Genomic DNA, 25,275 nt, shown 5'->3' with positions numbered 1-25,275 from the left:
AATTGGAACTACCCCAATTACAATCTTGTTCATCGCACAGGGCTGAATTACTCTGCCTGGGACGGGAGTCTCAGCCACAGCTCCGCTCAGCTCACATGTCATAAATATTGTATACACATGATGTTCTCAGCCATCTGCTTCGCTGGTCGCCCATTTTCTGACTTTCTGGTTGACTGCGGAGAGTGGCAGGAGCGTGGTGGCCATCCTGCCTGCCGGCCTCGAAGTCCAGCTAGGCTGGCTTTCCTCGGGGGCTCTGCCCACACTGTATGCCCTTAGATGCTTTCTTCCTGACCTCCGCCAGGACCTCAGACCTCCTCCTCGCAGGGGAGATGCCCCCACTAATGCCTCCTGTGGCTCCCAGGGTCTCACCCAGCAGGGACCTGTGTGCTATGGGGCTGCGCCGAGAGGGAGCATCTCTACCAGGGATGTGTGAGGCTGATGGAGCTGGCTTGGAAAACGGTCCAGGGAGGTGTGGGGTCCAGCTGTGAGGTTCTGCCTCTGCCTGGTGGGGCAGAGGGTCAGTAACAGGAAGTGATGCACCCGTGGTTCTCACAGGCAGTCTGATCAGCATCAAGGGTGGATCCATCTCTTCCTCTCACCCCATTGGTTGGGTCTGCTCAGAGCTGCCCCCTCTGATCACTTGGTGTTCCTAAAATCCCATGCCTTTCAAAGAGGCAGTGAAATGTAGTGATTAATAGTGAGGATCCTGGCATCAGTGTCTGGATTTAAATTATGCCCTGCTATTGACCAGGTGTGTTCCTGCTGAGCAAGTAGTTTAACCACCTTGTGTCTGGGTCTCCCCATCTGTGAAATGGGAATAATAATAATAATAATAATAATAATAATAATAATAATAATAATAATATCTATCCCAGAGGGTGGTGGTAAGGGCTCAATAAACATTAGCTATTATTTTATTGCAAAGGTATTTTGAGTCTCTTCCCTGGATCTCAGCATCCCCCACAGAGAACTTGGCAGAGTGCCTGTGCTCCATGTAAACTCCAGGCCGGAGGGAACCAGAGAAAGGGCTGAGTCATTTTAGGTGTCAACAATGCCCCTGGCGCCATGTTTGACAGAGCTTATTTCAGTCCGTTCTTTAAAGCATGTATAATATTATGCCCATTGTACAGATGAGAAAGGTAAGGCTCAAAGAAATTATAAAAGATTTCCCACTGCTGCCTTGTAAACTTTCAGTTTACCACTGGTTTTAGAACAAAATCACAAAGCCCTGAATGACCTATAAAATCTTCCAAAATGTGGTTCTCTCCCACCTCCTCATTCATCCCCTGCTGACGTCTGGTACTCCCACCTTGCCCACCTGCGCTCTGTCCACATTATGCACCCTCCCGCTTCAGGGCCTTTGCACATGCTGTTCTTCTGCTTGGGCTTGACCTCCCCTTCCCTTTTTGCCAAAGTAATTCCTCTTCATCCCTCCAGTCTCAACTTGCACTCCCCCAGAGAAGCCTTCAAGGGGTCCCCCAGACTTGATAAGAGCCCGCTGACGTGTGCTTTGAGAGCAAGTCCTATGTCTCCCTCATGGCATCTTTTAAAACTGTAACTGAACACTCAACCGTGTGTGGTTTTCTGTCTTATTCGAGTACAAGATGCATCGGGCAGAGTCTGTTTTAGTCAGGAGAGGCTGAGCTAAGCAGTGGAAACATATTCCCAAACCTCACGTTTCTCTCTCCTGCTCCATGCCTCACGAAGGTCAGCAAAGGCGTCTGCTTCACCTGGTCACCCAAGGATCCAGACAGTGGAGGTTTTAGCGCCTTGTGGCCACATCATTTGGAACACCGAGGCTTCTTGGTGGCTGCAGCAGGGAAGAGAGAGACTGGAGAATCCTGTGTGAGCAGGGACCTTGTGGCCTCGGCCCCAGAAGATGGGCGTCCCTTCTGCTCCATTTCACATGGTCTGTCTAGCTGCTGGGGGCTGGGACGGGTAAGGGAGCAAGTGGAATATTTGATCTGCCACAGGGACCTCATCCACCTTGTTCTCTTGTGTGTTTTCCATGCCTAACATGTTGCTTGGCACCTCATAGGACCCCCTGGCCCCGCCACCTGCCGCCCAGGTATCTGAATGAATGAGCGCGTCAGTGCATGTCGATCAGGATCTCCCAGTGAGCACACGGCGCTGGAGCTGGCTTTAGACCACGAGCCTCCCAGCTTCAAAACATTTGGCCTGTGTGCACTACCGTGTCTCCCCAGGTTTATGGAAGGCTTTTTGTCTCAGTATGTAGGGAACAGAATATCATGCATTTAGGCACTTAATAGATTTGTTTTTCCTGATGACAGTTGCATGTCCTCCAATCAGCCTTGCAATCAGCCATTCAGCCACTCACCCGAGACAAGTGGCAATTCAAACTCAGGGAACGGTTCCTAAGTGCCTACTGTGTGCCAGGCGCATCCTCCCAGCTCGTGTGTGTGGAATCCTGGCCCGGGGAGCACTGCTTCCTGCTTTAGCAACAAAGACACTGATGCTGTAGTACATAGGACCTGGATTCAGACGCACGTTTGCCGGCTGTAAGCCCAGCGCTGCTTCCCCGACCGCAGCCAGTGGGTCTCACGCTACAGCAGGCATCAGATCTGCCCAGCGGATTCCCTCGTCTGCAGATAGCTAGGTTCCATTTCCAGTTTTCAATTCAGTAGATATGGGTGGGGCCTGAGAATCTGCATTTTGAATCAGCTTCAGGTGACACCCTGTTGTGGGTCCGGTGCCCACAGCTTGAGACACCCCCCATGGCTGTTGGGGTGCTGCCCTGGTGGTGAGTGGCCAGGTACCCTTCCCTCATTAACCTGGCTCAGGAGTCCTGGCTGGGGGAGGGGAGCAGGAATCAGCAAGACACCTCGGTGGCTGGTATTCTATCCTTGTCTGCGGGGCTGCCTGCCATCCAAGTGTATAAAATGAGAGGGCTGGACGGCGAGCTCCGAGGTGTTCTGCAGATCTGACATCCTGTAGTCTGTGATTGGATGAACTCAACCAGAGCTACAGATTCCATTTAAGTCTCTTCCTAGGTGGGCAGAGCTCCAGACGGAAAATTGTGTAACAATAAATGCCCAGGGAAGTCAAGGAGTTACCGTGGAGGCAGTGTGCACTCCGCGTACTGTAGGGGTCTGGGGAGTGGAGCACAGGTGTGAGATGCCACCCCACTGCTCCAGGCACCAGCGGCCTGGTGTGGAGACAAAACACACATTGGAGACCACGGGGCGGGGGGGGGGGGGAGTGTGTCAGCGTGTAACCAAGTGCTAATTGGCATGAGTCTCGTTCTGTGGCTCCAGGCAGGGTTTGGGAAGCCTGGGGGAGGAGGAACGACCCCCAGAGCCCCGAAGTTTGATGATAACCTGTAGCCACCATTTGTGTGGCAGCATGGCATTTACCCACGTGATCCCCACGTTGGGGGGGGGGTTGTGTGGGGATCAAGTCCCCAAGCCTCACTGGCAGAAGCTGGGTGGGATCCCTGTCCCATGCACCGCCTTGATCTGACACTCTTGGTAAGTGCACAACCTGTACAACTGTATCTGGGCGCCTTGCCTCACCACACACACACATGCCCATGCACAAGCACAGTTACACGTGGACCAACACTCTCCTTGTCCAGGGAATTTACTTCCCCAGTGGGGCGGGGACTGGAATTTTTGTGACTTTAAGCCAATTCACCCCTCCTTCCCAGCAGGCTTTCCAACTGAATCTCTTCTAAGAGAGGCTGCTGGCTGGGCTGGGAGCTGCTAGGAGAATGAAATCCACAAGGTCAGGGAGACGCAGAGCAGGAGGTGGCGATGCTGTACCTGAGTTTAAGGATGGAGTAACAAAGGAGATAGTGCAGGGAGGCACTGTCAAGGGCAGAGGGGGCTTTTCAGACGCCTCTCCCCCATGAAACTGTTAACATAGCTCAAGTCTTTATTACAAAAAAGAAAAAAAGAAAAGAATAAAAGGAAAAATGTAGCAGGCACTGAAGAGTGGGAGCCAGCGAAAGAGAAAGAGAGTGGGGAGAGCCACCCTGAAATCAATACTGGCCAGGACAAGCATTATCCCATGTGGAACACCTCAAGCCTCTGCCTAGAAAATTTGATTGGATCTTCAGAAAAACCTATTAGTGTGTTGTCAGGACCTTCTGGTGATAACTGACCAGCTCTCGCCAATCGATGCTCTTCACTTGTGGAGCTCCTGATTTTTTAACAGCATAATTGTTTTTTTAATAACCGGCTGGCTCACCCACTCCAGCAAGCGCAGAGTCAAAGTCAGACTCCCAACTTAAAATATAGAGAAACGTGATGCTCCAGCCACTTCTTCCTAATTGCACAATTACTTTCAGGAATGCCAGGGCGGAAGTCGGGGGCCAGGGAGGGCGGGGGCCGGGGGCTGAGGGGAGGAGGGAGGGTAAGGCTTTTATTTTTCTGGCTAAGCCAAGTTGTTGAAAAGTCACAGAAGTAATCACACAAGTCAAAGTTATTTACTAAATGAAATCCATTCTTCACAAAGGAGGCTTTTATTTATTTATTTACTTTAAAGAAAAAGTAGCAAAAAAAACTGGATGATCTCAGCGTGGCAAGGATACCATAAAGCAACAATTGGAATTAGTTGCCAATGATTACAGCTTTCTGATTTTCAACTCAAGAGATGACAACACAGTTCAGTCGAGGATTTTAAATGCATTGTAACAACAGCCGTATTTTACCGTGTCTGGGATCTGAGATGTCAGAGTACATCACAAAAAAATAACTGGAAACTGTTTGGGATGGAGACTATACACGGAGAGCAAAGCGCACAGAGGAAGCGATTAGCCCAAAGTCACGGGCTGAATCAGAGGCACAGCTGGAAACAGCATTCATGAAGACGGCTCCCGGGGAGTCAGGGGAGTCAGCGGAGTCAGTGGCCACAAGCCTACGCCCTCCCCGCCCCCACACACACCAAAACAAGCTCCAAAAGTCAGGAGACAGAAGTAGGTCGGAGAAGTCACCTGCCCTCCAAAGCCAAGGTGTCCACGCTGACCATTTGCTGTACAAAATAGAAGCTGGGTGTGCAGGTCGGAGGTCTTTACAGACTGCCGTGGCTGAAACCAGGAAAAGTTGTCACTAGTGGAAACGTATCAGGGGTCTAATGCTTATTTGGGGCGGCCCGGCATTCCAGCCTGAGCCCCTGAGTATATCCATCAGATTCTTCAAAGTGTCACCTTCGCAGGAGGACTTGATGGCTCTCACAACAGCTGTGCTCTGCCCACGTGGCAGGGCTAGGCCTTTCTCTCACTGGTTCCCTCCAGAACCTGGTCGATGTGCCCAGGGTTGGGGTGAGAGATTCAGAGACAGAGAGGAGAGAGAGGGTGAAAAAGAGAAAAGAAGAAAAAAAGCAAAGAGTGGAGAGAGAGGTGGGACTGGTTTAAAACCTCTGCAGGCTCTAAGACCGCTTTGTATGGAGCCTCCGTCCCCCACGGGATCAAATACATTTAAAATCCCACACAGAATACAATTCACAATTATTTACCAGTTCAGTTTGGTTGCAGTTTGCTGGTTGACAATGTACTGGTTTTGTACAGATCTAATTAAACATTTAATAATTTTTGATTTTACACTTTTCCTTCTCAGTCTTTTGGAGCTCATATGTGTGTGTTTTTCCTTTCCAGGCCCTTAAATGTCTGTAAGACACAGGCACTTGACACATCGACCTTAATGGATAAAAGAGCCCAGAGGGATAGAAGAAGGAAGAGATGCGGGAAGAAAAAAACAATGCTGCCCCAGGACAGCGGGAAACAGACTCAAAACCAAACCAAGACAAAAATTTACAAAGCAGAGGGTGTTCTGGAAAACTATGGAATTGCGAGTTAGAAAGAAGAAAGAATGCAGGCCTTACCAGGGTATTTCCAGGAAAAAGATGAACAGATGAAAAGACCAATCCAACCACAGATGGGGAAAAAAAAAAAAACCTCTCTCTGATTATTCAATAATTTATTGAGCACAGGGCCAGATACTGCACTTGGCTTTGGAGATACAGAGCTGGATCAGATTCAGTCTCTACTCTCAAGGAATTTACTGTTTTATTGAGGGAGACAGAAAGGTAAACAGACAGCTCAGATATGTGATAAGGACATCAACTGAAGTAAGCATGAGAGGCTGGGGAAGCACGGAGAGGTAACCTAAGGGAGGGCGGTGCTCTCGGGGATGTTCAAAGGCACAGAGGTGTGGACCAGTAATGGAACGGAACTTGAGGAAGTGAGATGGGGGCTGGGCAGAGGGGGTGTGACTAGAGGTGGAGGGTCACGGGTAGGGGGACTGAAAGGCCAATCTTAACTGATGGCAGATTGTGAGGATTGGGGTTTATTCTGCAGTCAAAAGTTGGGCAAGAATGCTTTCCGAGCAGGTGAGGGACCCCGTTTCCTCCATTTAGGGCTAATGTTGGAGCCTGGGGTTGAGGCACAGGGGACCCAGAGAAGAGGCCGTTGTGCTCCTGCAGCTCCAGGCAAGCAACATGGAAACGGCGAGGTTGGGTCAAGTTGGAGAAGTATGTCAGGGGCAGTGGGCAGGAGTCAGGAAGCAGCTGGAAGTGGGAGATGAGGGAGAAACTGATATTCTTGATGTCAGGCTTCTGGTTGGAGTGACTCACGATGCTGTTAGCTGAGAAAGGGGTTATAAAGGGAAGGAGCAGATTAGGAAGCAACTTTTCATTTCCTCATTTCCTCCCTTGAAAAACTGCCAGGAAAACCCAGCGGAACTCTTTAAGAGCAGGGAGAGATGTGGAGAGTCACTGGTAGATTATGAGTTTCTCTCTGGGGACTCCTGGCCAAGCCAGAAACATGACCCAGAGACCAAACACAAGAGATCTGTCCATTCAGCCTCAGAAGAAAGGGGTTTGCAGTCAGCAGGGACCAAGAGGGAACATGACAGATACCTCTTAAGGCCATATTGAAGCCTGGAATGGGGCTCCTGCTGTGATGAACCACGGTTGAAGGGAGTTTATTGGAAGTCGGCTAATGCAAGCTCCAGGCTTTACCCAGAAGTCCGAGTTCTCCCTGGCTTGCAACGTAACCTACGTAATAGCTAGTGTTGGATCGAGACACAGATGTCTATCCATCCTTGGGTTAAATTCCATCACCCGGAGCTGACCCTTTCCCACTGGAGGAGGTAATGAGCTAGAAATAAGTGCCATTCGAAGCTGAGTCTAAGTAAACCTGTGATCACAGACGTTTCCAGCCATAGCTTCGGTTTGGGCTTTCAAACAGATGGATATCCTAGCATGAAATTGCCAAGATTAGAGAGAGAACACGGGTCTAATGCACAGGGCTGAGGAAATGGCCAGGGCCATCCGTGGAGCTGGAGTCTCAAATCCTGGCCCAGGACTTGCTCGGGATTCACGGAAGTAAACAGCCCCGAGCAAAGCAAATGCATTTCTTTCCCAGTTTTGGATACTGGCACAGGGAAGACAAACGAGTGTTCTCTGGTTTGGGGACGGCGTGAATGAACCACACATGTCCATAAATAAACCAGGAGCCCTCCAAACACGCCGCTCATTTGTTCACACAAAAGCCAGGCTGGCAGCCCTCTCACAGAGCCATGTTCACAGTTGGATCCTTAACGCATTGCGAGCGTTCAATCAAACTTTTAGTGGCGAAACTCTGGGAGCAGAAAGGCCGCTAAGCCCAAATGGTCCCTTGGCTTTTCCATCTTTTGTGGCTGCCTGGCTGTGCTCTTACGGGTTTTGTTGTCAACAAACTCCTGGCTTGCCTTTGAGCACTCCAAATTATTGAAAATGACTACAGCTTAAGACTGGCAGGATGATTGTTAAAAACAGCCCTGGCATTAATCATAGCTTAAGAGCTTTTGGAAAATGATTCTAATTCAGAAGGGGTGGCTTACAAAGAGGCTTGTCGAAAGCAAAGCAGACATCAAACTCTGAAAGGCAAAAAGCCTCCTTGGTACCCACACCTGGCTTCTTCTGAAATCCAGCTGGCAGGAGTGATGTGTGTGTGTGTGTGGGGGGGCGGGTGGTGCAGCTTACCCTGCCAGCTCACCCCGTCTGAGACCACCTTGGGTCTTCCACGAGTCCCACAGCATCCCTCCCCCAGATCTGGGGCCCTTGAGATGGGAAAGAACTTCGAGGAGAGCCCACAGGTACAAGTTTCCTGGCGGTCCTTGGAATACGGAAGAGGTGGCTGGGGGCCTCGTATTCCGTCAACATTTGTATGCCTTAGACCAGCGCTAAATTAAGCTCTGAGCATCGAGGCAGCTGCGTGGGCAAACACACAGTCAGCATTTGCAAGGAGCCAGGCAGGGCAACAAGCTAATACTTCTGCCTTTTGCCTGCCTGGCACAACAAAGGAGAATGATTTTCGCCATCAGCATTCTCCCTATCACGGAATCATTGCACAATTTAGTGTGATTAATGGTTTCCATTTAGGAGAAGCTGAGAATGAAAACAGTGGGGGAGTGGTGGCAACTCGGCTGGGGGTGTTTGTGGCGGCCCCTAGAGCGGAAGAGCGAGGGAGCTCTGGCCAGTGGCCTTTACCTTTCCTTCCGGCACGGCTGGGGAGGCACTCTGGGACGAAGAAACACATGGCTTTTGACATGCATTTGCAGAAACAGTCTGGAAGCTGCAACCTTGTGATGCACTGTTGGCTGTTTCCTCCTTGCAGCCTTCCAAACGTTTGTGACCGAGCAGCTACTCCCTCTTGACCTGCCAAAGGGCGTCTCCTTCCCAGAGCTTCCTAACTAAGGGCTGGGTCTGGGAGGCGGCGTGGCGATGGGGCTGGATGGCTGAAACTAGCGAGCTACCTACACCACGTCTTGGCATTCGTGATGGCTGCACGGAGATGCCCCACAGGGGAGGACCCCACCTTTGTGCTAGGATGGTCGCAGTGACCTTCAACACGGCCACATCTGTCTCTGGAGCCCCGGCTGGTGAAACCAGTCTTAGCTCTTGCGTGGCTGGCTCCCCTGCAAGTTCTTCTTCTCCGATCTGTAGCATCCTTTCTTTTCCACTTCCTGCAGGCACTGCTTCTGCTCAGATGTCACAGCTGCTGGGGGTGAGTGGTGAGACAGAGGCCGCCGCAGCCAGAGACGTGGGGGTGCTGATAGAAACCAACCGGGAAAACAGAGGATTCAAGAGGGCCTGATTTTTTTTTTTTTTTTTAAGCAATAGCCTCTGTAACTGAAGCCAGAGAGGGAGAAAATTGGTGATCTTGGCTGGGTCTAACGTGACTCAAGACCCTCCTTGATGCATTGGTGTCTCTGCAAGGAAATCTATTATTTTCCATACAGTGTCTTAAGCATCTCCCGGGCTACATTTCTGGCTGTGTTAAGAATCAAGCCACCAAGAACAGCTGTGAACATTATACACTTTCAGCAGCAGCAATGGGCTTTGGCAGGGAAGGAGGAGCAAAAAACCCAAGTAGGACATTTCAGTTGACAGTAATGGCATTTTCCCTTCCTTGTCCAAACGATAAAAGATTCATGCTCCTAATTGCAACACTAGAGCTGCCCTCATCACTTTATTCTGGGAGAGGAGGTTAGAGAAAACAGGCCTAGAGAGAGGGAGAGAAAGAAAGAGAGAGAGAGAGATGGATAGTAATTTCATCACTAGCTAACAGAGACTGATTAGTGCAGAAGACTTCTTTCCATAGCAATACTTTTTAATCAGGGCTGCTGTGTCTGGGCAAACAGCTTTTGCGGATTAGCTAGACTCCAGCCTGCCAGCATCGGTTGCAAGTTTAAACGATGAAATACACAACTACAGAGAAAGCAAACCAAAAGGAGTAATAAAGTTGCACATTTCAATATTCAGCCACCATTAAGGGATTTAAATATTTGCTTGCTATTAAAGGCTTGCATTAGGCTCTTCCAACACCAGCTCTGGAAGACTGAAATATCAATTACGGATCAATTTTCCCCCTAAGTAAACACTAATGCAGGATAAACAGTATTAAAAGATGCAATCGTAACATTGCTGACTTCAGGATGGACTTCCTGCTGGTAACAGCAAGTTTAAGCCTGGTGATTAATTAACCTGAGAAGATAGCACTTAAGGAAGATTTAAGGCGATCATGTCTGAAATATGATTGTGAGCAGTGCGCCTTTGGAGGGCAGCTGGGGAAGTCCTGCGTTGATCTGACCCTCAGTGGAAGTTTTCACTTTCTCAGGAATCACCACCCACAGCTTAACACCCCCAAGGATTAGGAGAGAGTAAAATGGGACTCGAGGGTGGGTGTGCGTGTGTGTGAAGAGAAAAAGCAGTCGACTTTAAGTCTGGTTCCTTGTTGGAATTGATTCCATACTTAAATATGCAAGGTCTGAATTGCATTTCCTACACTGACCACCAGGGGCAGTAGATAGTTTATGTTCCCTTGGAAATGAGCAATTAAAAACACACAAAACAAAACGAAATCACCTGTGTACAGAAGAGCCTAGAAGCTGAGGATCGGAAGACTTGCTTTCAAGTCTCCGTTTTGGGGTGCTCACATTATCCTTGTGCTTAGCACCCTTTTGCTGGTATGTGTAATGGTGTGGGGTGGGGGTGACACGGGGGCATTGAATACTGTGGCTCTTATTAGAGAACAATTTAACAATTTTGAGATGAACACAAATAAGGCATGGAATTTGGTTTGAATGTTTCTAACATGCCATACATCATTCTGAAGGCCTCTCACAATAGATGCGGGCAATGGTGAGGCTTTGCTTTGCCGTTACCAAAACTGTCATCCCTCATAGGCAAGAACAGATACACTGTCCCGGCAGGTCCTTGAGTGTGATGGGACCGACAGCACTAAAGTCAGGGCTGGCTGGCTCATTTCTTTAAGGCCAACTTGGAAGCTACCTGTATTGAGGTTGGACTTATAAATGTCAAGGTTGAAACACAGAATTGGGGAACTGTTCCGACTATAAAGTGACATTCGGGCAACCAGATGCTCAGTTAGTCTCCCTGTAATGATCAACTACTTGCAAAGTGCCTGCTGCGTGCTCACCACTGACTTCAATATATTGGTCCCCAAAGTCTTTTGAATGACGGCCAAGAGTCCCCCTTTCCTTCTGTACAGTGCATCAGGACATCCAAGTGCTTCATTTTGGAAATATTTCCAAACTATACTCATGCGGCTGTGGATGGAACTTTCACTCTGAAAGAATCTGGCTGCCAGTTCTTCACGACAAAGGGCCAAGGACTCGGCATCCTGGCAAAAAGGGTCTTAAGCATCATTTTATAATGAAACAAAATGCCTTCCCTTAAGCAGGGTCCTTCCACCTGCAGCACGGTGACTGCACCGTTGCTTTAAGGCTCCGGATGACAGAATCAAAGGGACATTTCTCCATGGAGTGCATCCACCGCAGTACAAGAATTACATTTCCAGTAGACAGAAGACAGTGAAAGATTGCACCAATTAACACCCGCATAGCACCTCGGGGTTCCAGCTGATGCATTTGGAGAATGCGAGCAGGCCAGAACATTTGTGGAAACTCTCTGGAGGAAACGAGGACCATTTGGCCCCCATCCTGGATGAAGGGCTGGGCAACTTATCAAACTCTTGCTTCTGGCGCCTTCGTATCGTATTTGCATACCCCATGGGACTCAGCGGCAAATGTGTAGAGTCGCCACCTCATGTCTGCCTCAGTTCGGTGACCCTCTTGGGTCCCTTTGCCGGTTGCATCTGAAACTGGAGCTTCATGCTACAGAGAAGGGGAGAGGGTGGGGGACACTGACATGCTGCCTGTCAGGAGGCCTGGACTGACTGTACTAATGAGCGGTCAGGAGAAAGGGCTCCTTAAACATTCTAACGCAGGCTTCACAAGGGCACGAAGTGTCCACATGCACAGGAGCCCGGAGAGCTCTCTCCACGAGAGGGGTCGCCTCTTCTTGGGTGAACTTCCATCTCTTTCATCACCATTTGCCTCTGTCCTGTGTGATGACTAACACATCAGGAGTGCTTCCTGGGCCTGGCACCTTATTTGCTAATCTCATTTCTCTCTCCTAAGATGGGGACCCTTACCTTACGGAGCAGGAGACCAAGGCCAGTTGGTTGGGGAACTTGCCTGAGGTTTCACAGCTAACAAGGTGGTAGAGCGGGGTTCGAACCCCGGCAGTCTCTTAGCATGTGCTCTTGGCCTCTAGGCTCTGCCACACATAGTGATCTTTTTACAGAGTTATGATGAACCAGTACGCCCTGTCCTGGGGCAGAGGCTGGAGGGGGCCCCTCAAATTTTGACTGCCGTCTGGACTTCGAGAACCACCACACGACTGCTCCCACCCTCCACGCACCGCCTGATTTTGCTTTATTCTTCCCGTCCAGGTCAGCCCTTTATACCTCCAACTCGCACTCGCTCTCCTCTAAACCATCCTTTAGGGTCCAGTGGGCGTCAGCTCCTCCAGGAAGCTGTCTTGACTCCCTAGCCTTCACAGATTTCCCTCCAGGAAATCCCCTCGGCACTCTCTGGCTCCTTGGCTACAGCTGAGAACCATTTCCTGTTTTTAGGTGAGTGTAACTGATGCCCTGGTTAGTCTCCGGAGACGACCTGACGCGTCCCCGTGTTTCTCCCAATGTGAACATTCGGCTGGTGCTCAGTAACTGTGGGTCTGATTAGCTGATCTTTACAGAGACTGGCAAGAGACCAGGCCACGATGGAAGAGGCGGAAATGAGGTCCACAGCCTTTGGCTTTTCTCCAGCTTACCTTTTCTTCCACTGCTACGCTTTCCCCATGACCTGCCCAAGAGAGAGAAGGGGAACTCAGCCACAGCTGGGTGAACGGTGGGAAAGGACCGTTAGGGGCAGCTCCCGGATGATCTGCGCATGTGAAAGGTCAGTCACCAGCAAGAGTGTTTATTGCTCCCTCAGCCTGCAAGGCAAGGCGGACGACAACAGACCGGATCCTGGCAGACACCCAGGCCGGGAAGCCCCAGCAGCCTGAAGGGTAAGTGAGAACAATCTTCTGCAGGCGGCCGGGCCGGTCCTTCGCAGATCACGACGTCTTTTTGTTAAAGGAGAGAGAACTTGAAAGGAAGAAGGAAGGATGAATTGTTAAGACACGAAATCCCAAAGGAAGAGACAGGTGGAGCAGCCAACACGGGGGAGCGGGTGGGGGTGGCGGGTGGAAGTAGGGGAGGGAGGGCAGGAGACCGATGCATCGGAGGGGCTGGTCCCGGCTGGCCCGCCACTGCCGCCTGCGCACCTGCACAGATCGCTGAGTCCACGATGCTGACGCACCTGGCCCGCCTGTCTGCTGAGAGGGGAGGAGAGAGCAAGGACAGGGGCGATAAGTGGAGGAGGAGAGGCGGTTCCAAGCAGCCCAGCCAGCAGCACCTCCTAGCACCTACTGCCCGCGTGCCCGGCCCCGCGCGAGGTCCTAAGGAGAAAGCCGGCCCGGGGACCCATCTTCTCCCAGGCCGGGGTGTCCGTAAGAAGTCCAGAATGAGATTAAAGGATCACTTGGTAACATTAATTTTTTTTTATTAAGAAGACAGATATTTTATAGTACTTCTTTTTTTTTCTTTTTTTTTTGTAAAAATGGTATACATGAACCAATACAAAATGGGAATGGGAACACATGGATATGGAGTCTCTTACACCGTAACATCGTTCATGTACACCTTAAAAACAGAACTGGCCTAAAGGGAAAAGTCAGACGTCGGTGTGACTAAAGAACAAGCTTATTTGGCATCAATTATACATCCTTCATCATTTTATATTCCTTTAAAAAACACAAAAAAAAAAACAAGTTTGTTCTTTCTTCACTCTAAAAAAAGTGTTCAACCTGTACAAAGTAATACTCAACAATACATTTCAAACAGTGCACTGTATACTTAAGAAAAAATACATAAACCAATATACAACTAAAATCCATAATTTCCTGTTTTTGCTTTGTTTTTATTATTATTATTTTTTCCAATGTGTGGGGCCTACACTTTGCAATCTACCTGAGACGGAAAACACCAATCAAAACACATGAACCTGAGACATGTCGACATTGTAAGCCATAGAGTCACGCCAGAAGCACTGCACTACTGTACACTTTTCAAACGGAAAGATGGGAGGTCCCCGAATGAGATGCCAATTCTGTGAGTCATGGTAGGTTTTTTTCCTTTTTTTTTTTTTTTGTGTGTGTTTTTTGTTTTTTGTTTTTTTTTCCTAAAAAGAACAACTGAAAAAAACCCTTTCAACAACATGCTAAATGGTTCTCACCCTTTGATATGATTATACTATGGTCAGAATGGGCGCTAAGGGCTCGGAATAGAGCTGCATGTTATAAAATTCATTGAAAAAGGGATGTTCGTTGTGGCTTTTTGTCTTGGTTAAGTGCCTGGGGATGGGAGAGGGGAAAACAAAATGCTGCTCGATATGGATTTTCTTTTATATACCAGTCCGTTCCCAAAAGGCCCCCGTATTGCAATGGTTCTATCAAAGGTTAAAATAAAGACAAGAAAAATAAACACGCTTTCAAATAACAAAGAGTTGACACTTTTTTTCCTCTTTAAATAAATCAGCGTCAGTTTTTTCCACATAATGTAACAAGAGTAAAAATGCACCTTGCAAAATCCAAAATTACTCACTGAAAATGTTATATAATATATATTTATATATATATATAGATCTATCTTTTTTTTTGATGCCGTCTTTCCATAGCGACTGGGTTCTGGAGTCTGAAGCCTTACCAAAACATATGGTAAGAGTTTCGTTTTTGTCCTTCAGGACTACTTCTAAATTTCCTAGACGTTTCAGTGAAAATCCCCACATTTCTTTAAAAAAAAAAAAACAACAACCTGTAAATGCTAACTTGACTCCTCTTTTTCCCAAGGCTCCCCATCTAAGACAGGTTCAAGGTGACTTATTTCAGTAGCGGTGCACTATGGCTGTCATCATGCGAGGGCCAGGAATTTTTTGGCAGGTGGTTCTTAAGGCTGAGGAAAGAGGCCAAGGCTAGTGTATGAAAGGTAAAAAGATAAAAACACTCACATTTGAGTTTTGATTAAGTAACTGAAAAAATCCCTACATGCTGTTTTTCCACCTCGGCTCTGACCTTTCGAGAACTGAGATCGACAGCAGACCAGTGTGAGAACAATACGGGCCCTTCTTTTGTACCTCCTGCCTTTGTCCGGCCAAATCGGAAGGAATGAAAGTTTCACACGGATTTGAGTTGGAAATCCCAGCATGACAAATACCTGTAATATACAGTACATGCAGGCCACATCCTACTGCCTTGCTAACCAAGCACAAAGGAAAAAAGAAAAAAAACCCAAAAACCAAAAAAAACCCAAAAAACCCCTGTCCCATCCAGTCATTCGCACACCATACGGACTTGCTTTTTCCTACAAATTAGTGAGAAGTAAGGCCGATTGGGAAAGGTGGATGGAATCGTTTGGAACAGAAATAACCAGAGCAGACCGATCTTTCCCCCTCCCTACTTCCCCTCCTGGGGCAACTCAAATTTGTCCACTTATATAAAAGGAACAGACCTCACCTGTCAGGTCTGTTTAGGGCACTGAAAAAGGAGGAGCCCTTTCCGCCCCGAACCTTTCTGGACAGCGTGGGATATCTCTACTGAGCCGTCTACAGACACAGAATTAAAGACAGATTCAATCTCATTGTGACACACCTTACTTGCAGATAACCCTGTAATGTAGTTCCACAGCGAACAGAACAGTTTCGAATCACAGTCTAAGTTTCTAGTCTTCGCTGCTCTAAGTATTTGAAAAACGGGCAGCAGCAAAGAGTTCTCATTGTTTGTTCACCCAAATCTTTACGACAACAGAGAAGAATGCATCATGGATACACTAAGTTCTGAACTATGAAATCTAACCTGTGCTGGTTCTCCTTTTATGAAACTGAATTTTGAACAGAAAGCAGTTACTTCAAAAAAAAAAAATCAACAAAATGAAAGGAACAACAGTAACAAAATCAGGGGAGGGGAAAGGATCTAAGGAATCCCAGCAGGCAAATTCCAAAATGGGAGATTTTGGACCATATCCAAAATTTTGGGGGGGAAAAATAAATCCGCACAAAGGAAGGAAGGAAAAAAAAAAAAAAGGGAACTCAACCAACCAACAAAAAAACAAGGCACAGAATTTTCTGCAGTCTATCCAAACTAAATCCAAGCATCCAAGTTTGACTTGGTAGGAAGAAATAAAACTTAAAAAAAAAACCAAACAAACAAACAAAAAAAGAGGTGTCAAACAGCAGAATGTACTTTTCAAAGAACATTTCTTTTCTTTTTTTTTTTTTTTACACAGCAAATCCCAAGCCTTCTCAGTCTCGCACCTTTCCACCCATTCATAAAAGATCACACGAATTTCTCGCAAGTTCCAATATCACTGTCTCTTTATCATCTAAATAGGGCCAGTTGGACACCTCATGGAAACAAAAAGGCTGCTTAGATGAAGTACTCTTTCTTTTCTTCCGAGTTGTTCTGTCCTCCTTCTGCATTGATTATAGCTGTGTCTGCGTCTGCTGCGTCATCGGCTCCTTTGGCTTCATGAGTGAAGTATGTACCTGAAAGATGAAGGGGTAAAGCACCGTGACTGTCTGATGGCCTCTGTGCAAAGTGGTACAGAGATGGCAACGTGCTTTATGGCCATCATCAGCCGAAGTGGTGTGCAGGCAGCAGAGGGGAAAAAACAATTGGAAGAAGAGAGCGAGGTGGGTGAGACACATGGGGATCCGGGGGTTCCAAAGGCACCACTCCAACTGAACCGCTGCGATATAATTCAGCAAATGAGACATTAGAGCAGTGATTATGACCAGAGGATGTCAGCAGCAGAAGACGTGAGTGGGAGCTAAAAATGCAGAAAGCTGGAGAGCTGCTGACTAGCATATTAGCGGTAACCGCCCAGGACCAATGGCCACATATGTGCACATACATGGTTACAGACCAAAGCAAGGAAGAGCAATTAGCCAAGACATGAATTAGGGCCCTGCTGCCGTTCTGGGGTCATCTCAGATCATTTATTGGAATCCTCGTCTCCTGGCTTCAGGAAGCAACTGTTGCCGATCCGTGAGGGAGGATGTGCTTGAACTTGCCCAGGTAGGTTTGATTTTTCTTCTGCCTTCCACCTTGGGCTGGGGGTTCCAGATCGAGAAATAATTGGATCTCATAACAGCTGTAATTGAGGCGTGGGATCTGCCTTCAGGAACAAGTGATTCTCGTTCCTAAGGGAACTCGAGCCCGGACCCAGATTCATGGATTTGCTAATTGGCACAGCCACTTTATAATGACAGTAGACAGAACGTTACAGAGTTGGTGACACTCTTATCAGCAAGTCCCAACGGGTCACATGGAGAAAGATAAGGATTGCGCCTCGGTATGAAATATAGGTGGAGCGTACATTGCCCGTCATAATCCACTAACCCTCTTCCTCTTATGTACTGTGTTCTCAAAGATGCTTAAGTAAAAAAAGGCCGGTGGATTTGCTGCGTTTTCAAGTTTTCAAAGTGACAAATCTGAGAAGGCAGGCAGTCAAATGTCCCCCTGACCACGTCCCTCTTCCCCTGGTTTCCCACAGCTGCTGTGCGGACGCCGGCCCTGCTCTCTGGTCTGACCTTCCTGGCTCCATCAGGAGGCTGGGAGATCTCGGCCAGACAGGCTGCCTCCTGGGCGGGGCAGAGGGGACCCACAGGGCTGAGGGCCCCAAATCCGTTCACACTCGAGATGGGCACTTTGGCTTCTCAAGGCGATGGTCAAATCCCTTGGGCCTCCACTGCTGTGCTCACTGGACCCTCCCCAAACCCAAGCTCTATAATCAGGCAGTCTGCCAGCGCCCAGAGTTCACACTACAGCAAAGGCCCGGGAGCTCCCTGCACAGCGCTTGGGAAAAATAACCGAGACAGACAAGGGCCTCCAAAGAAAAGGAAGAATAAATTACCAAGAGGGTAGAAGAGGCTCAGAGCAGCAGGGGGTGGAGAGGAGGAGTGTGGGCAAAGATGATTGCCCATCCAGACTGCACGGTTGATAAGTGTGATGATTAATGGTAATTTAAATCAATTGCACCGATAATTTTAAAAATACATATTTATGTGGCTTTTAAGGCACATCAAACCAAGGAAGTATTCCAGCCACTGTAACCAGCTTACCCAGAGTTGGGGACCAGGGAGCAGAGCCAGTCCACCTGCTTCCCACAAAGCAGTAGATTACGGGTGTGGTCCCCCCCTGTTTCTTGTTTGGGGGTTCACGCCACACCTCACACACCAGCCCCTACTTTGTAATTTTCCCTCTGTCCCCAATGGTGGATTGTAGGATAGCAAACCTAAAAAGCTTTATATTTAGAGAAAAATCCAAATCAAGGCGTGTTGCTCATCAACTCTCGGAGTCTTAATCACCAGCTGCTAAGATTTCTGGGGTTTTTTTTTTTGTTGTTTTTTTTTTTTTCTTCTCCCAGTTTCAGGAATCAAATAGGCTATGTGACCACAGAAACCAAACTGCTTATCAAGGACAACCTTGCAAAGTCCCCAGAAGGCAGAGGGTGTGGTGACACGAGGTCTCCTGCCCACCCAAGCGCCTGGCTTACCTTTATGTCTGGCAAAATAGCGGCCCAGGATAATGAGCAGGCACAGCATGGCGAAGACCACCACGGCCACGACGCCGCCGATCACGGCGTGATCCACCGCCCTGATCGAGCCTTCTTCACCTGCTCGAGAATCTGTTGAAATCAGAAGAGGAATAGGGATGTAGAGCTCATTACCAGACACCAGAAGCCCTGGCGATACTGCCTCCAGGCTCAGAGGCCACCGTCTTTTTTAATGGAGGAATCAGAGCGGACAATTGGGAGGGATCAAGTCTCACCGAGGGAACAGGCCGCCCTGTCCAGTGCTGAACGCATCTGTTCTCCCCTCAAGGCTATTTCATTCTGAGCGGCATCAGATACTAGCGTAGAGGGGACAAATTTAGGGAGCCCCGAGGGAAGAAACAGAGTCTGTCCAGTCCTGACCTGGCCTTGGCGTTCCCTCTGTCTGAATCCAGCTGCAGATCCTAGCAAGGAGGCCGACCAAAGCATGTAAGGGTGCGCATAACGCCCCTTCAGGCAGTCACGGGAGCTGTGGAGGGCAGACTGGAGCATCTTTCTAGAGACGCCCAGTGACCCATTCCCTGCCAGGCACCTGCATGGGAGAAGCAAGGAGCTCAAAAGCCACAGCTGCCTAGAGATAAAACAAGGACTAGAAGACTGGAGACAAGTGACATGCCCGCTACATTTAGGATGTACGAGGGAGTCAGCCTCCGTCTACAAGCTAAAAACCTATTTCAAAAGAGACAGCAAGGAATAATTGTCCATTGCCACTGACGGCTTTCATTTTATTTATTTAACACTTCACGATGCAATTAGTTTTCCTTTATAATCAGCACTCCCTCAGGATGTCTTCTTTCGACTGAGGAACGACACATTTGGCGGGGGAACAACTCCAGAATGAACCCGGGATGAGCTATGGCCATGCAGAATGGATGTGTGGCAGTGTAAACAATTTTAATTTAGGAATGTGGCTACATCACCCCTTGCTGAAATCCTAATGGCAACCGAGATTTATAATGTAGTAAAAAACAATTATTCTCCCGTTGATTAATACATTAACATTTTGGAGTGGAAGCTAAACCACTGTCTTTTTTTTTTTTTTATTGAGTCAACTGCGACACCTCCATTAAAATGATTTACTAGCTGTACCTTACAATTTAAGCACAGCAGCAACAGAAACGGTAAAAATCTTTTAACTTTACATGATTTGTGAAGTCATATGTGAAGGATTTACCATTTAAATCTTTCAGTACAAGAAGCACAAGGCCTATAAATCTGCCCCCATAGCAGTTGCTGGACGCCTAAGAGAAATGCATTTCACCAGGAAGACGGAGAGTGCAAATTCGAGTCAATTTTTAAGAAAGATTTATCTCTGTCTCTCTCCAAAGAACAGAGCAAATCTCTGAAGCCTCCACCTCTAATAATATTTGAAGTTTATCGATCAAGTGTACGATCCGTGACAGCTAAAGGTAATGGTGCTCTTTTGAGCCGAAACCTGATACAACGCTTTCAGCAGGAGGGCATGAATTACACTTTCTATCGATATTTCCAATTCTGCTCCGAGATTAAGTACTGAAGGATGTGGGGAAATAACTCGTGACTGAGGGGTCCGTGAAAAGTGCTTTAATTAAAAGAGCTTAAATTAAAAAATGAAGTATTTAAAGTGTTTCATTAAGTTACCTTTGAAAGGATGACCCCCCCCCCAAAAAAAATCCCCAATCCAGACCCAAACAGAAGTGCCAAATCAGAGGCAGCAGCGGGTCACCCAGGACAACCGGATGATGGGAGTTTAATTGGAGAATGGAGATGGGTTGGAGGCAGAGTGCACTGCAGCCAATTAGCCCGCTCCGTGATGTGCCGGCCCCTCCAGCCACATGTCTAATAAGCTCGACTTGAAACGAGGCAGAGAGGAATCTCCCGCCGCAGCCCCAAGAGCCGCCTGCCACACATGTGGCAGCCTCCGTGTCCTGAAAGTCATTTCAACCAGGCAGGACTCAGCTACAGAAAGTTTTCAGAGCCGACAGGACGTGGGCTTGTTAACGGGGTGCACTCCCGTGGGGGTGCCCCTGGACCTGCTGGGGGACGGTGCTGACAATTGGGAGACTCTCATCCCGACTGCACGAATTCAGAATTGCTGGCAGCAGGGACCAAAGTGATGGAAAAGCCAGAAAGTTGTGCCTTCCCGAGGGAGCTGTCAAAATAGGGGATCTTGCAGGAATGAGAATTAACTCATCTCTGATGGCCGCGGGCTTCAGACCCAGTGAGAGAAAAGGGTCTTGCAACTAACTCCCTAGGTCTTAGAACTGGGTGAGAAAAACAAAGTGATGTCAGCTACTGAGGAGCGGGGAAGGTTACGTACAAGAGGCGAAGTGGAGAGAGGCCTCGCCCCGGGAAGACCGAGCAGAGAGAAACTGTCCCACTACACTTAACCCACTCGGGAACACACCCTCGTGTCCACTGTTACAGGACTGCCTTCCCCATGCCTAGGCACAAGAACATTCTAGAAGCCTGGGGGTGGGGGGAGAGAGAGAGAGACAGAGAGAGAGAGAGAGAAGAAAGGAGAGGAGGAGGGAGGAGGGGGAAGCTCTGTGATAAAGAAAAAACCACCAACCAACCTCACAAGGTCTGTATCTATGGGGTTAATTTCTCCAGCCAAAGCTGTTTGTTTGACCTTTGCACCCCATCAACTCTGAGCTGAAGGTGCTCAGTGTGGCTCTTCCCTCCCTGCCCTCCGCCCACCTTAAATACCTGGGTTCTCGCTGTCTTCCCCACCCTCAAGGACGTACATGTTTTACAGATCCTTTTAAGGGTGATCTCTCCGGCTATCTTCTGATATCCACTCTGATCAGAAAGTTTACTACCATCAGTTAATCAACAAGACATCTTCCCTGCCTTCAATGACTGCAGACGGACATATGGGAAGTGATGTTGAATTTACCAGGAACGCTGTGGGTTGCAGCTCCTCCCCGCCTCTCCCCACCCCAGGCTTCACAACTGATACAGTTGTGGCCACCTCTGGCTCGGCCTGGCCTCCTTTCCAGTCTCATCTCATTCTTTTTTTTGTGTCCTCATGTGGGGTGGAAGGGGAGGGTTTTCTTGATTTATAATACTTTAATTAAACTATCATTAATTTACAATGCTGTGTTAGTTTCTGGTGTATAGCATAGGGATTCAGATATAAATATATATATATATTCTTTTTCATTATATGTTATTACAAGGTATTAAATGGTTCCCAGTTTGTATCTGCTAATCCCAAACTCTTAATTTGTCCCTCCCTGCTTTTTCCCCTTTGATAACCATAAGTGTGTTTTCTATGTCTATGAGTCTGTTTTATAAGTAAGTTCATTTGTGTAATTTTTTTAGTTTCCACATATTATATTTGTCTTTCTCTGACTTACTTCACTTAGTATGATAATCTCTAAGACCATTCATGTTGCTGCAAATGGCATGATTTCATCCTTTTTTATGGCTGAGTAATATTCCATTATATATATACATATATATGTATGTGTGTGTATACCACACACACACACATATATACCATGTCTTCTTTATCCAATCACCTGTCGATGACATTTAGGCTGCTTCCATGTCTTGGCTATTGTAAATAGTGCTGCTATGAACACTGGGGTGCCTGTATCTTTTCTGTTTAGAGTTCCCTCCAGATGTATGCCCAGGAGTGGGACTGCTGGAGCATATGACTCCATTTTTAGTTTTTAAAGGAATCTCCATACTGTTTTCTATAGTGGCTGCACCAATTTACATTTGAGTGGGGAATTTTTAGTGCCACTGATTGGCCCGAGATGGTGGGGGGCACAGGCGAAGGCTGGTTACCTACCCTTAGTTCTGAACTGCCTGTACCTGTGGGCTGGTGCCTGGCTTACAGCATGAAGCAGTGACGCAAGATGCTAAACAAAGAGGCACCCGATTAATGGAGTAGGATGAACACCGGAACCTGACGGCGACACCCACCACCAACAGGGGTATGGCTCCAACAAAGTCCATTGGCCATGTGGCTTTTCCTATTCTGCTGACAAAGCAAAAGCTCTGGCCAGTTCCTTGAGAAATTACCTCTAAGTGAAAACCTTGGGAAAGTCTATGACTTTCACTGTCACCCAAAGGTCCTCTTCCTCTGGGATGCAGACTCTTTAACCCAGGTCTTAGAAACTTTCCTGGGGACCTGCTCTCCAGATTCCGGGCAGCTTTTCTGAATCAGGGAGAGAAGGAGACCAAAGAGCCAGACTCTAGGGCTGCCCTCAGCTTCTACATTGGAAAATAAATGTGGGCATTAAGGCACTTGCAACGGGCCTGATCCTTAGCCACATGGACAGCTCTCCGGTTCAGAGGGAGTGTTTTGTGTTCTCTAAGAGACGAGATTGTCCCCCTCACTTAGTAACAGATGTAACAGCATTCATACCTGTGGGATGAAGTTTTTCCCCACCACCACAAAGAGGAGAGCCACGTTTTCACTTGGGGGTACACTTATGGCATAAAAGTTAGTCCAGCCTTGAAGAACCAAGGATGTCGAGGTGACACAGTGCAGAAGGCCATCTGGGTCACTTCACACGTGACTTCAAGTAACTCAGGCCTTGTCCTTCTGTGAGCCTGATTTTCAGGTGCCCTTTGTAGATGCTGGGAGCGTTCATGACAACGCAGAGTTGTGGCCCAGTCCTTCCTGTCCCCACTGGCCTATGCTGTGCCATGGCTGTGGCTCTAAGTGTGACATAAGACTCTCTAAGGACAGATCAAACATGAACTATTTAGTATTCATGAGTGAGCTCTTCTTTTGGCCAAAAGCCGGAACAACGTGGCTCCAGGTGAGAGTTTATGAGCTGCCTGGAGAATGCTAAGTTGGCAACCACTGCTTGGGTCAGAGCTTCAGCCAGCCGGGGTTCCCATCAGCATCTTAGAAACTGTGAGGACAAAAAATGTCAAAGGCTCTCCCGAGAGGGGCGGCCCGAACTGCTCAGGTTTCTTTACGTTGGGCCAGGCGACCCGGCTTGGCCCAGTCCTGTGGGCCACACGAAGGGGGCAGTTCTAAAGGCACTTGGTCCCTAGTGTGGGACAAGGAAAGCGATTGCTATGGAACTTGAGCCTCCTTCCCCTCCCTCCAGGGGACTTCTCTTTCTCTGCTGGCTTTCCCTCCTCAAATGACTTGCCAGCATCTCCTAACGCAGTGCTCCGGCAGTCACGCTGCCTGTGTTACAACAGGGCTCTGGAACAGATCCTGGTTTCTATGGCTACCTTACCACCTGGCATGGGAGGCATGACATAAAGCGCAGTGCGAATGCTTTAACCATGGATCTGTGAAAAGCCTAGACGGCTCTGCTGCCAGAGGCAGAGATCCACAGATAGCCAGGGAAAGGCCAGGACGTTCGTCTCGGCAGACAGGGATGCTGGCAGAGGGGTCGCTGAGCAGACAGCCCACTGCAGCTGCAGCTGGCCCACCTTCAGCCCAGGTCGCACAGACTGAGGACACTAAGATGTCCACCGTTGGGGAGCAGAGGTGTGATATGGTAACATACAGTTACGGCACCGGCGGAGGGCAGGACGGCCACCCCATCTTGGCTTTCCTTCACATTTCAACCTAGGCTAGACGGAGCAATTAAAAATCTCAGGTGAGCTAGATCCTCCCTTGAAATGCACATACTTATTCTTTCCAAAGATGATAAGCTACCAGAGGTCTCATCTTAAAAATTAATACTTCGGGGCTCAAGTTCATTTTGGACGAGGTTAAGCAAGTGGAACCAAGCTTTCTCAGATAAATGCAGAGAAGCAGCATCTGGGCTTGCAATGGGTTGGACCACAGTAACCGCAACCCCTAGGTCAGTGGTGGCATTTAGTAGATGAGCAATAAAAAGTGGATGAGTGAAAAAAAAAATTAATACTTTTGGGGCAGAATGCATGCTTACTTAGCATGAACAAAGTCCTGGGTTCAATCTCCAGCACCTCCATTAAAATAAACAAACAAACAAATAAATAAATGTAATTACCTCCCCCCTAAAATTAAAAAAACAACCCCCAGAAATTTAATACGTCAGACATGGGGGTGGTTCTAAGAAGACTGGTCTTCCTCCCTCTATTTAAAGGACACTTGGTAAGTTCAACCTCCCGCCATTTCTCTGACTACGGTTGGCTGGAGAAAAGTGAGAGCTGTGGACTTTCCACGACAGTTCCATCACTCGCTTCAGTTCTAGTCTTTCTCCTGGGCCGAGGTCGGGCTGGACAAGTCAGTTTCTTAGAAACTCTGAGAAGCAGTGTTCAAAGCAGGAACGCTGCCCCCTGCTCCCTAGGGCTGTTGTGATTAGTCCCACTCACAGGAAGCTTAATGACTCTGATGTCATTTGCTACGTCTTGCTAGAAAGAAAGAAAAAGCCTGATGGTGGCTTTTTCCACATGGGAGACAAAACCAGAATCTGACCTCAAAGACAAAACCAAACCAACCTCCAAGCCTGGAACCATCTGAAAAATGCAGCTTCTCATTCACATCACCTATTGGAGCTCCCGTCCCGGCCACAAAAATAAGTGTGCATTTTAAAAAGCACAACTTTATTACTGGAGGGGAACAAACTGAATGGCATGCGCTGACAAAATGCCACATTATTTGCTAATCCTAATATGTTATTCTTCTTTAAGATTTGCTTTTCTCAGCACCAATTCAATTATAGATGCTACAAATCCTTCTGACATTTAATTCCCTCTTGTCAGAGAGTAGTAAATGTATACAGTACATGCACAGCTTTCCCATTAAGATGTTAATATATATCGGAGCACGCTGGCCGCCAAGCAGCATAACCTTTCTTTTCTGTCTT

General features: G+C 48.0%; 1 protein-coding gene across 4 annotated transcripts in view; it reads right to left on the bottom strand.

Moving 5' to 3' along the window:
• Positions 1 to 13,398: 13,398 nt before the first annotated feature.
• CADM1 (cell adhesion molecule 1) overlaps positions 13,399 to 25,275 on the bottom strand; it is a 315,991-nt gene continuing 304,114 nt past the window's right edge. For all 4 annotated transcript variants that reach the window (XM_032472547.1, XM_032472548.1, XM_032472549.1 and 1 more), the window contains 2 exons: positions 18,464 to 18,595; positions 13,399 to 16,451 (listed from right to left, as the gene is read on the bottom strand). In XM_032472547.1, coding sequence (XP_032328438.1) covers positions 16,333 to 16,451; positions 18,464 to 18,595 — 251 coding nt within the window. In that variant the 3' untranslated portion in view covers positions 13,399 to 16,332. The remainder of the gene's footprint in view (positions 16,452 to 18,463; positions 18,596 to 25,275) is intronic.

This window comes from Camelus ferus, chromosome 33 (assembly GCF_009834535.1).
Source record: "Camelus ferus isolate YT-003-E chromosome 33, BCGSAC_Cfer_1.0, whole genome shotgun sequence".
In the NCBI taxonomy this organism is placed as follows: Eukaryota; Metazoa; Chordata; class Mammalia; order Artiodactyla; family Camelidae; genus Camelus; species Camelus ferus.
This window is presented reverse-complemented; position numbering and strand designations above follow the sequence as displayed.